At 36.2% G+C, this 13,076-nt stretch overlaps 1 protein-coding gene across 1 annotated transcript in view; it reads right to left on the bottom strand.

The window, feature by feature from the left end:
* The window catches only part of Hmcn1 (hemicentin 1), a 376,766-nt gene that overhangs the window by 208,909 nt on the left and 154,781 nt on the right, over window positions 1–13,076 (bottom strand). The window contains exons 10-11 of the mRNA XM_040277215.2: window positions 11,932–12,053; window positions 7,178–7,453 (exon numbers count right to left, since the gene is read on the bottom strand). Coding sequence (XP_040133149.2) covers window positions 7,178–7,453; window positions 11,932–12,053 — 398 coding nt within the window. The remainder of the gene's footprint in view (window positions 1–7,177; window positions 7,454–11,931; window positions 12,054–13,076) is intronic.

The following is a 13,076-nucleotide window of genomic DNA, read 5'->3' as shown; positions in this document are numbered from 1 at the left end:
AAATTAATATGAACATTAAAAACATTTATTTACACCAAGTTTTAAAATAATCCATTCCTATGAAATAATTTCTTTCAAGTACAGGAAAGCATGAAATAAAATGTCACTTAAAATTTCACAACCCCGAAAGCATGATATTCTCATTTTACAGACATGAATCTTTCTTCCTCCTAAGCACAGCAGTGGTCAGCTGGCTTCTATTTGGTTGTTTGTATAGCTGAACTTCTGAGTTAGTGATAAATCCTGCTTGAGGGAAATCCCTTTCCTGAGGAATTTCCTTTGTCTAATTATGTTATTATCTTCATAGTGAGGAATTCGCATAATGAAATGAACATGTCTCTCATTCCCATTCTCCTGTACTCAATACGATGGCTGATTTGAACAGCCGGGTTCTGAGGTCAGTTACCATTCAAGTCTTCTCCATGAATTGGTAATGAGCCTGACACTACTTACTGAGGGAAAATCACCAGCATTTTATACCCTCACCTCCCCAATTTTGATTTCTTTCCTTAAAAAAAAAAAAATCTATTTCAGGCATTTAACTGTCTTGCTCAATAAGTCATTTTAAGAAATGATGTGTTTGATATTTTCCATAGACTTTTAAATATTTGAGAATGTTCTTTTGATTGTTTTTGGTAAAAAGACAATTTAATTAGATCATAAATGCTTGGATCTTCCAAAACTACATGTATCTTTCCCATTATTGAGCAAGTTAGGGTTATCAATTGCAAACACCAGAAAACAGTGCCAACTAACTTAAGCAGGAAAAAAAAAATCATTGGAAGTATATATTTTTGAAGTACAAAATCAAGAGGAAACTGGGTATCACACTAAAACCAAGAGACGCTAGGCAGCTGAGGACACAGCCAATGTCAGTCTGTGACTGATGGTCAAGGGCCACTTGGCCACAAGCTTCCGCTGCTGCTACTGGACTCTGCATTCCATGACGCTGCCAAATGTAAGAGTCACTGGGGACCCCCGAGTAGCTGAGTGTTATGGGACCTACTAGGGGATGGGGAAAGGAATCACCTGATCTCACTTGTTTTCTCCTTCCCACCAAGACAAACAATATTTCCTCCTAAAATTAGGGCAAATACTTTGTCCCTAAAGAACAAAATATGACAAATAAACTGCAATTATCTTCTAGCTTTTAATATATTTGAGAGGACTGACATCAGTATGACTTTATCCCTTTGTTTACAATATATTGATTTAATTTGTATATTTGTGGAGGTTTTTCTTCATACTAGCAATATGAAATTTCAGTCAGGATGTATCTAGATGAAGTTCTGTCTTCCTTGGACTTGATTTGCGTATCCTGCCTATTTTTTCCCCCCAGGACAATTTTCTTCAATTATATCTTTGATTATTTCTTTTGCTTAAGTTCTCTTTAGTTTTGAAACACCCATTAATATTAAAGTCATATATATATAAAGAGTTCTTTATGTATTCTGGATATTGTTTTAGGTCCTTGTTTCCCCCTTTGGTACCAGGGATTAAACTCAGGAGTACTTAACTCTGAGCCATATTCCCCATCCTTTTTATAAATTTTTTGATACAGGGTGTTGCTAAGTTGCTTAGGGACTTGCTAAATTGCTGAGGCTGGTAGTCCTCCTGCCTCAGCTTCCCGAGTCACTGGGATTATAGGTGTGCACCATGAGCAAGGTCCATTTTTATTTATTATTATTTTTATTCTTTCTTTCCTTCTCCTAACTTGAGGTTTGGTTTGTTCTTGCTTTGCTATTTTTTTTTTGAGGTAGATTATTAAGTTGTTTATTTGAGATCACTACCTTTTGATGTATGCATTTGTGGCATCCGTTAGTTCTGCTTTTGCTGTCCCACAGATTTTGATGTATTATGTTATTATCATGTTCATTTATTTCTAGAAATTTTCTTATTTGCCTTTTAATTTCTTCAATTACCCATTGATCACAGGAGAATGTTATTCAATTTCCAGGTATTTATGTACTTTCCATTCTTCTTCTTAATTTATAGCTTTATTCATTTTTGTTTTAAATTTGAGGTTTTATTTGTGACTTAACATATGATCTAATCTGGAGAATATCCATGTGCTGATGAGAAGAATGTGTACTCCACTGCCACTGGGTGAAAAGTTCCATAATGCCTATTAGGTCCCTTTGCTTTAGAGTATGATTTAACTCAGATGTTCCTTTGTTGAGTTTCTGTCTGGATAATTGGCTGACTGGGGAAAGTAGGAATTTAAGTCTTCAACTATTATTATATTAGAGTTTTCCTTTACATACAATATTTGTTTTAAATATTTGGATGGTCCCATGTTGGATGCATATATATTTACAATTCAAAAGTCCATCCTCAAGTTTCCTTGTTGTCTATCGGAACAGCTTTTTATTGTATTTTCTATTTCCTTGATCAAAGTTTTTTTTTTTTTTTTTTAACTCCAAGATATCTAATTGTCTTTTGTTTTTGTTGTTTTGTTTTGTTTTGGCGGGGAAGGATACTGGGGATTGACTCAGTGGCACTGAGCCACATCCCCACCCCTATTTTTTGTTTAGAGACAGTGTCTCACTGAGTTGCTTAGTGCCTCACTTTTGCTCAGGTTGGCTTTGAACTCACAATCTTCCTGCCTCAGCTTCCCAAGCCTCTGGGATTACAGGGGCATTCATCACTGCGCCTGGCATCTAATTGGTTCTCTTTTTATGATTTCTAACTCTTTGGTAAATTTCTAATTCATATCCTGAATTGTTTTTCTCATTCTTTTTTATAGTTTATATTCTCTTTCATCTCATTGAGTTTTCTTAGGTTCAATATTTAAATTCTTTTGTAGGCATTTCATAATTTTTTAAAAAATTTTTTTTGTAGGTGGAAACAATATGTTTATTTATTTATTTTTATGTGGTGCTGAGGATCTAACCCGGTGCTTCACACATGCGAGGCAAGTGTTCTACCACTGAGCTACAACCCCAGCCCGTTTTTTAATCACAATTATTTATGGAGAATTATTGTTTTTCTTTGGGGCTGGTATATTTATGTTTATGTTTCTTGTGTCCTTATGGTGATGTCTGCACATCTGGTGTAACATTTTGCTCTTATAATTTTATAAAGTGATTTCACGAGAAAATATATTTTCATTATTTAGGTAAGAGATCGTATGTCAATTGGAAGGTTCTTTGGGTTTTGTTAGAGGGGATTCGAAAGCAGACCCATGTGACTTGTTTGTCTTTGACTGGTGTCAGCAGTGCCTGCGAGTCCCCCAATAGGCTCAACTACAACAGCTCATGAAGTCACTTCTATGACTTTGCAGTAGATGCAAGCTTCCAAAAGCCTTCCTCAGGCTCTTGGTTTGTGGTGGCAGGTGCCACACCTCAGTCATGTGGGATGAGGAGAGAACTGTGGTGGGGTACCTCAGAGCAAGTACAAGTGACATCAAGGATTAGGGCACCAGGAGTCACGAGCCTCAAGCCACAGGATTAAAGGAAACTTCCCCCAGGACTCTCAGGATAAATATAGGAGATACCTAGACCTGTGGCAAAAGCAGCCACACTTTTGTTAGGGACCTTTCCCAGGTGCTGCAGGGTAAGCACCAGTGACATGAGGACCCATGGCACTGGTAATGTGGAACACAAACAGGACTTTTCTTAAATCCCATGGGTGGCTGCAATTGGTGCTGGCAGCACCGTTAGCTCCCTTTGTGAAGCTGTCAAACCAAGTTGATGATTTCTCCAGGTCACAAGGGACAAGCACAGATGCTATCAGGGCTTTGGGCACTAGAAACTGTGGTCCAAAATCTATAGGATGTGGAGGAGAACATTTCTAAACCTTCCAGGGCATGTGCAGGTAATATCTGGGCTTGGGGTGATGGCATCCAAGCTCCTGGATGTGTGTGATATATGATACCTAAGTCCCAAGATTTGAGCTTGGGTAGTGCTGGGGCTTGTAGCTTGCTATCTGCAGTCCAAAAGCTGCAGGAAGTAGATGAGAATGTTTGGATCACACTAGGCAAGCTCTGGTGGACACAGGGCCTTTGGCTTTGGTCTTAAGTCTTGAAGCTTCAGGACCCAGATGGAAACTTTCCTTGGTCCTTATGGATAAGCTTGGGTTATGTTGAGACTTTTTGCATGAGAAGTTGCAAAATAAACATTTTGTTTTTAAAGCAAACTATGAAACAGGGACCAAGCTACTTCCTCCCAACTTTCATGTGGACAGAAAAAAAAAATGGACTGATGTTGATTTTCATCCTACTGATCTTAAAATATAAATACTACATATATATATATACTTATATATTCATATGTACATAAATTTAAAAATATAGTATATATAAAATTCCTCCTAGAATTTTTGCTGCTTTTAATTTCCTCTTGTTTTTAGTATTCTTTAATTTTGTATTTTGGAATTTTTATAGATGTTTTACTATTAGGTGAGGAGAGGATTTAATGCTAGACAAATGTTATTTTAAACCAGAAAATTCTTGCTTATTATATTTTGTGAAACTACTATAAAATTTGTAGAAGTCTGGATTTTTTTTAACCCTTCAAGTATTCCTAACAGAAATAATTCTCAAAGGGGAACCCAAATGGAGCTATGAACTATGTTTTCCTAATTTGCCTGCAAGCAAGGAAATTATTCCTAAAGTGATACTCCATTTATGTAATATTTGTATCTTTTGAGGTTTTTAGAACTTATTTTTATTTCTGCTTTTAAAACATTTAACTCTAAGATTAAAATAATTTGTAATTTAAGACCATATGTCAGCAGATTTAAATCATCTCAACTTACCATAAATTATACCTCTAGCTATAGTTTAACTCATCAAATATTCATAACTGTGCACCAGCACATTCACTGGGTTTCTAAAAGTGCATAAAATAATGTGTTCAGATTATAATTATAATTATAGTTATAATTTGTTACAGACTTTTATTTCTTCTAATTATTGTGATCAGTTCAAGAGTATTTTTTGTTAGATTCTTAAACCATCTTTTTCACTAAATTTCTCAATCTCAATTGGGCAAACCATGATGGAATGCCTATAAACCACTGGTTCGTATAGACTAGCAGTCATGTAAATTCGCATTTTATATTTATATCTTGGATATTACACAACATTACTGAATCTTAAATATGATTTGTTCATTCTAAAACTCACATTGAAATTCAATTCACTGTATTCATGTGGGGAAATGGGGCCTTTAAGAGGTGATTAGGTCATTAAGATATATTAATGGCTTTCTCATGGGAGTGAGTTATTGCTTTCAGCTACTGATTTTAACTGCTAAAGTGGCTTGCTATAAACAGAGGCTATGCCACTCACCATCTGGTGCTCTCTCTTCTGCACATACCCACTTCCCCTTTTTACTGTGCTAGGCATAGTACAAGGCCCTCACTAGAAGTCAAGCAGATGCCAGCATCATGCTCTCAGACTTCCCAGCTTCCAGAACCATGACTCAAAATAAATCTCTTTTCTTTATAAATTAACCATTCTTAGGTATTCTGTTACAGTAACAAAAAAATGAACTAAGACAAACATCTTATCTGAGCACTTATTTAAAGCATTGAACAACAATGACTTTCAGCAGAAAGAAGAGTCAAAGGCTTCCCCTCAAGATACAGTTTCTAGATCATAGAGTGCATTCTGGGGAATAGATGCTATGTAGTTTTCAGAATATGTTCACAGTACCACCTAAAAATGCCCAGGCTGCACAATGGATCTACGGAAACAGAATCTCTGGATGTGCAGTTAGCAATCTATTTCCTTTTCTTAGAAACAAATTCCTTGCGTCATTTTTTACCCATGAAAATTTGCTCTAATGCTCTAAATAGAGTGATCTAAAATAATATCTTGGGAAAACAATGAAGTCTAGTTTTGTGTTTATAATTCCATTCTCAGGGACATCAAGTGAAGAACCAATATCAAATTGCAAGTCCATTAGCATATATTTCATCTAAAGCAATCCGTTTGGTAAAATAGTTCCAGAGTTCTAGTAAGCCACATTGCTGCTTGCATTGATACACATGATCTAGGCATTTACTATGTAGAAATGTAGTGAACTATTTACAAAGGCAACGTCTTCCTAGAAGTTCCACCAGATCAATTAACAAAAGACACATTCAAATTGCAGAATGTCTCAACTACCAAGGAGAACACTATAATCAGATGTCAACCATTGTGCTAATTCTCAAAGTAGTTTCATTTTTCTGTCACTAATAACGTTCTAAGAGGTAGCCTTGAAACCCAATGGTCACCCTCTTAGATAAACTTACTTATGAACTACCTAAGAGTATTACTTCAAGGATGTTATAACATTGTTCTGTGTGAAAACCAAATAGGCCCAATTCTGAAACAATCAAGCTCCCACATCAAGGATCAGAAATTACATAATCAGCTGAGGCAGTAACCAAATCTTTTAGCTTAACAGTGAAAAACTGCTGGCTGTAATTTACTCATTACATTAAGACTTTCAGTTGGTCTACAGACATTCAGAAACCAAATGACACCACTGAAAGGAAACTTTGGAGCATTTCCTGATCTTCCTTTGATGGAATAATGTATATCTATATTTAGTAGCCATTAATTCACATTGCTAACATACTTTGTTTGTAGCTATAGGGAGATCTGATCCATGGAAACATAATTCAAGATTGACTCAATATTAGTTTACTTTCAATGAACACGTGTGTGCACGCACATCTGTGCACAAAAGAAATGAAGTCAAAAAGAAAAACTCTGGTTAACTTTTGATAAAATGAGAAACATCTGAAACTTTGAATTAAAACACATTAGTAAAATTATCAAATATAATTTAAAAATAAAAAGTAAATCAGTTATGTATGCAATCAGACAGTATTTAAATTGGGGAAGAATTTTGAACCGATTATTGAAACAATAAGAATTATTATAATTGAGAGAATTTCAAACTATGAAATCATCCAGAGACCGTTTTTATATTCTCTTCAAATAGACATCTTCAACTGGTGGGATTAGTCAAGATGGTGGCCAAGTTACCCATTTGTTAGTGTTGTTTTAGTTTCTAGCTTAATCACCTTAAGATAATGGAGGATCCCTAAGCATTCTTTCTTTCAAAACTAATGGCTTGGGTAGGTGTCATCCCTCTGAGATACCCAGTGTGGGAGAGCAGAGATTGAAGGAGCAAGACACAAGGACACCACGATTCAGAAGTTACCATCAACACAGTACCTTGCACTCTCAGGAATACGGAGGCTGCTGCCGCTCCACCTTCGTTGGACACCACACAGTGGTACTCTCCCTCATCGCTGACTTTCACACTCCTTAGCTCCAGTGAGAGGTTGGACAAGGTCCTCATTCTTGTGGGCTCTGCCAGTCTGACATCTCTGTCGTTTCTCTGCCAGGTGAGATTGTAATCCACCGCACTGATGACAAGGCAGGTCAAAATGGCTCTCTCTCCAGGAGTGACTGTCACATTGTTAGGCACTTGGATGACTGGAGGAGGCTCTGTGTGAAATCAAAAGTTTCCAATCAGGTCATTTTGCTCACTTTAGCTGTGGCTTAAAAATGGGATGTGTATGTATTGCATTTCTTGTAGGGAAGGTCCAGTATGACAGAATTTATTGGTTAATATGTATGCCAGTGAGCCCTCACTCCCTGCCCCAAATTACCATCTAGTTTAAAGGCACTTAAAAAAAGGAGTCTACATTTACGTATCAAAAATATGCTCAAGTTCAAACGTACAAATTATAAACATGAAAGTCAAAGAGGCATGGTAAAAGGTTATGACTGGACAGATTGAGGAAGGCAGAACGAGGCAAAATTTTTATTTCAGTTTTGATGAAAATAGCATTTTGGATTTTTAAAATTTAAAATATATATTTACTGTTTTAAAGAAAACAGGACATAAAGGATGGTAAACGTGGCAAGATATGACAGTTTCAGCTGTAAGAGGGGATACAATATGACAGTAGAATAAAACAAATGTCCTCTTCGTAGGGATGGAGAATGATTTGAACCAACAAGATCCAAAGAGTAATGACAGACACTTAATAAAATTATATACATAGAACCATGAACATAAAAGGCTTTGAGTAGCACATGCATATGTCAGATTGTTAAAAATCTACTTGCTAATTAAATATGTAACCAATATTATTAAAGAGTCACGTATTGCTCTAGTTTTGAGGCTCAATCTAAATTCCCCCTCTACAGCTCACTGGGCCAAATGCTTTCAAATGATCTCCTGTGGCAATGCATTATAAATTATATAGCAATAAAAAAACCGAGGTGATCATTGCTAGTTGGAAATCCATGGGTCTCAGTTAATATATGAAAATAAGTCAGATACTCAAGAAACTTCTCCTCATGCTATTTAAAACTCGACAAAAATGCAGATAATATCTCTGGCCCTGGAACGGACCCTGGAAGCAGATATGCCAAAACCACAGTGATTATCGCCAAGTGACAGAAATCTGTGCATATTTTCTATAGTCCCTTATACTCATTCTTGATTTCCAAACATTTTCTAAAAGATATGTAACATTTTACATTGTTTTTTTAAAAACCTGCATAAATTGTATCATTCTATGTTTTTAAAATCTCTTATGAAAAGAGCTGATGAAACCAATGGAAAGAGAACATGATAACATTAGAAATTTTTAACTGGAGTCTGATGAGGGTAGATAGAGAAAATACAGGGCACTTAAGTTTGAATTTCAGGTAAACATTAAATAATATTTTAGTATAAGTATACATTAGGATACTTATATGAAGTTCAAATTTAAATGGGCCTCCTGTGTTTGTTGGATGTCATAATCAGAGGCTACCTACTTCTACACCTATCTGTGTGACTTTAGATAAGTCAACTTACTGATGGTCTTGTTCCCTTGTCTGAATAATAAAATGACTAAATGAGGCAATTTTAAAGATCCTTTCTAGCTCTAAGGTCCCATGAAGCCATTATGTTGAGATTAGTCCTCCTTCTCAGTGCCACCACATTTAATGGCCACATGTGATGGAACAGAGGTCAGATCTCTTGCCTCAATTCAGGGCTGTCCCTGTCCCTGTAGGGTGCAATGAGGACCCTGTTACAACTGCATCACAGTCATGTCCGTCCTCTTCCCTCACTCCCTTACAGGTGCTTTTCCCTACAGAATTCCTCAATAACATTCTTACATGCAAACTGAGCTTCCGAGTCTATTTCCTGTTCAAATATAAATTGAAATAAGCAAAACAACCACTTTATAATAATACCCTGAAACTATAAGATTTGAAAATGACATACAACTTGACTATTGCATGAATACCCGGAGAGCGTCTAGAGCATGCACGCACATTTACATATATCATGAATGAATCTGCTAGGGGTAGGGCAAAGATGAGGGAGAGTTAGAGTGGTTTGTGAAGGATGCTCAGATTAGAGATTACCAGAAATAACTCAGGAGTACAAGAAAACAAGATTCCTAAGTGAAAGCATGACTGGTTAGGACATGGGAACCAGAGGAGAGCCGAGTACTAGGGCAGGAAGCTGCCAAGGACCACTGGACTGATCTGATCATAAGTGGGTTACTTTGCTCCCTCTGGACTTCTGCTTCTTTAGCTATAAAATCATCAAGTGTTACAAGATTCTTTCCAGGTCTTATCCTGTTCTAAAACAATATCCTGCAATTATAATTAAACATCTCTTGTCCCTAGTATGCCTTTAGTAAGTTTCCTCTATTCAGAATTTTTGCTTAAGCCCAGAATGCTAGTACTCGTGTGTGTGTGTGTGTGTGTGTGTGTGTGTGTGTGTGTGTGTATGTTATTGTGTTAATTTAAAAAAAATCAGTACAGAAAACTAATGTTTGTAATAGTATTAAACTAAATTAACAATATCCTTTGAAAAAAGTAACTGTATGCTTTTACCGTTTTATTCACTGGTTCCTATGTATTTGTATTCAGTGAAAGAGAAATGTAGTGCTTTCTACACCATTTTGCATGTAAAACAATCAGTAACCAACATTTCAAATGAGTCTCATGCCATGAAACATGTTGACTATAGCGGAATGCTGAAAAAATAATAAGGTAACATATCAGCAGAATTTTAACTTTTCTTTAAATAGTTCTTGGACTCTCTGACTTTGTACATTATAAATGTCCACAGTGACACCAGATTATCGCTATCCCATGATGCCTTCTTTCCTAACACCCTTTATGAAATATGAGAGCTGATTGTGCTGTGAGTTAGTTCCTGATTCCAATACGTTGATAAGTGACTTCAGCAAAGCGGCGGAGCTAGAGCCTCCTCTGAGTCTCAGGGGGATTCAGAAGCAGATTGGTGTAGTAGGCACCAGCCAGCCCTGAGAGAAATGTCCACTCTTCCAACTCCAAAGGGGCCCTTGTTTCTTACTTCTGTGCTGAGAGTCACTGCCATGACCATCAATGCTTCCCAACTACCCACCCACCCCTCTGCCTCGTGCTTTAAAACAACTGAGTGGGAAACAATTCCTGAAAATCAGCTTGGGCACAGTACAATTTCCTAGTTATGCCATCGCATAGCTGGCACAGGTTAATACACACACAGAAGTCACCGGCGCCACAGAGCCAAATTCCTAACAGTTCACCAGTGCTTGCTGGTACTTCCTGGTTATTTATGCAAGATGTCTCAGTCAACTCGAACTCTTTCCTTGTTGTCCTTCTCTTAATTAATGTCGCTGGGAAAAATACTCAAGTGTTTGAGTATGTGCTTTCCCAGAAGCTGAGGAATGTTGACACAATTCCAATGCTTTTCATAATTTCTGGAGATGAAAAAATGAATAGCTTGTGATGTATGTCAACTTGCTAACTCGTTTCAGAAGACAAATCTTTATTTTTCTAAGAATAAGAGAATATAAACAACTTTACTGCAAGAAGAACTGCTTGCCTAACTTACATGCCTATGTTTCCAAAAGTTCAGCTTCAACTTACTAATAACAAGCACCATAAATCCCAGGTCCCTAATGGTCCCTCCTATCAGTGAAAAGCTTTCTTTGTCCTACATTGTCTCAAGAAAATGCACACCAACACTAAAAGCAATACAGACTTTGCTACAAATTCAACAGCAGCAATACTTCAGTTATGACTAAACACACAGCAATACTAGTCCATAAGGCAGATAAAAGATAATTCCATCAAAACAAAGTTTCCTATAAATTGTAAATACATGCTATGTTAGCGGCTTAATCTTGTTTATTGATTATATAGGGTAGTCTTTTTTATTTCCTAAGAATCCTGGAGATTAGAAGACAAAATATGTTTTATTTAAAATATATTTCCTTATAATATGAAGCTTTTCTAGCATCTATTCATATGAAATATGCTCTCTTAATATAAAATATTAGCATTATTTCTGCCCTTCTTAATGACAATTATGTACCAACTGAGACCCCGTGTTGCTAGAATGAGATCATGTTCATTGTTTTTAATTTAGAGATCAAAATCCATTCATAAAAGCACTCTGCTCATTATGAAAAAGGGGGCAGGGGCAGTTTACCCTTGTAACTAGAATAGATCCTTTACTTCAACTTTATTTTCTCAAGGGAAATTCCATAGGGTGATTGTGAAAGATATTTATTAAACTCCCACAATAATAATGGTGATAACCACAATAACAATACTGATAGTAACAATAACATTCTACTAGGTGTCAGACTGTTTTCTGAGTGCTTTACATATACAGCAGACAGCACTCAGTCCTCACAGTTTTTCCATAGGATAGAAATGCATGTTGTTATTATCCTCATTTATGGTTAGGGAAACCCAGGCCTTGAGTCCTCAATAATGAAACAAAGTCACACAACTGGTACATGGTGTAGCCAAGATTTGAGTTCACAACCCGTGCAACAGATAGATGATTATTAAATCATAAAGGCAACTGTATACATGTAAAGTGGGTATCGGCATCCCATTTCCATAGGTGCACTAATTAATATGCAGGTGATCACAAAGCACTTAGTGACAACTACCTGATACATCAAAATATGTTTGTGCCCGTCCCGTCCCTGCACTGCTGACAGCAATGCACTCATAGGAGCCTTCGTCAGACAGAGTGACCTTTTCAATATCCCAGTAGACACTGGCAGATTCTCTGGGGGTAAGAAAATGGAAAAAAAAAAAAAAACACAAAACATTAGTTTCTATAGAACACAAGACCAAGTTGAAAACAATGATCTGACTATTTCTTTTCGAAGAGTTCATTCGAAAGAACAATGCAAAGAAAGTTAATTGATAAAACCAGAGAGTCATTTTTAACTTATAATTACATACCTTTTTATAGTTCAACTAGAAAGTTAAGCTTTTCTACATTGAACACAAAGACACAGCAAAGTCAGTAGTCTATGAAGACTGCGGATTTCTTTTGGGAGACATTTTCTAACTATGTCAAAACATAAGAGAATAATGCTACCAAACACTTGCTAAATCTCTTTTCTTCCCCATGTCTTTCCCAGTTTTTGTTCAGGGATCTTAGAAAAAGCACTTGAATCAGGTTAATTTATAAGCATGAAGACAGGAATCAACTTTTTGATTCCAAGAAAATAATTTTCTTATGTATAAACTCCACATGGGGCTATGTACCAAATCTGGTTCAATCTACATGTACAAAGAAAGGAGGAAAAAAATATCAGTTTTATAGTCAAACTATCATTTAGGTTTTAGAAAATCTCTACTTTGTATATTCATTCATTTCATAACTATGCATTCTTTGTCCTTTGACACTGTTTAAATGATTTGGGGAAAATGTCTTAGTAATAGATATTTAATTCTTGTTTTAAAAAAGTCCAATAATCTACATAAATAAGCATTATCCTGTGTTAAAAAATACAGTTGAAATATAATAAATATTTTCATAATTCTTCTCCTTTATCATCTGTGGTTATTCATAGCCTTTATAGAAATTCAAGGAAAAAAAAGTCCATCTTGGAGCCTGATACCTTCCACTAAGTATGAAAGTGGCGTAAGAAATCATACCTCAGAAAGGTATCTCCAAATTGCTCCCTGCCCAAACCCACCATGCTCATCATCAAACCACCAAGAACTCAGGGAGCTCTTTATTCCCGTCAGCACAGACCTAGAGCTTGTAAGAGAAAGTTAAGGAATAGATTCCTATTAA

Source organism: Ictidomys tridecemlineatus, chromosome 10, assembly GCF_052094955.1.
Source record: "Ictidomys tridecemlineatus isolate mIctTri1 chromosome 10, mIctTri1.hap1, whole genome shotgun sequence".
Classification (NCBI taxonomy): Eukaryota; Metazoa; Chordata; class Mammalia; order Rodentia; family Sciuridae; genus Ictidomys; species Ictidomys tridecemlineatus.
The sequence above is the reverse complement of the archived record's forward strand: the minus strand, read 5'-3'. Positions and strand labels throughout refer to the sequence as shown.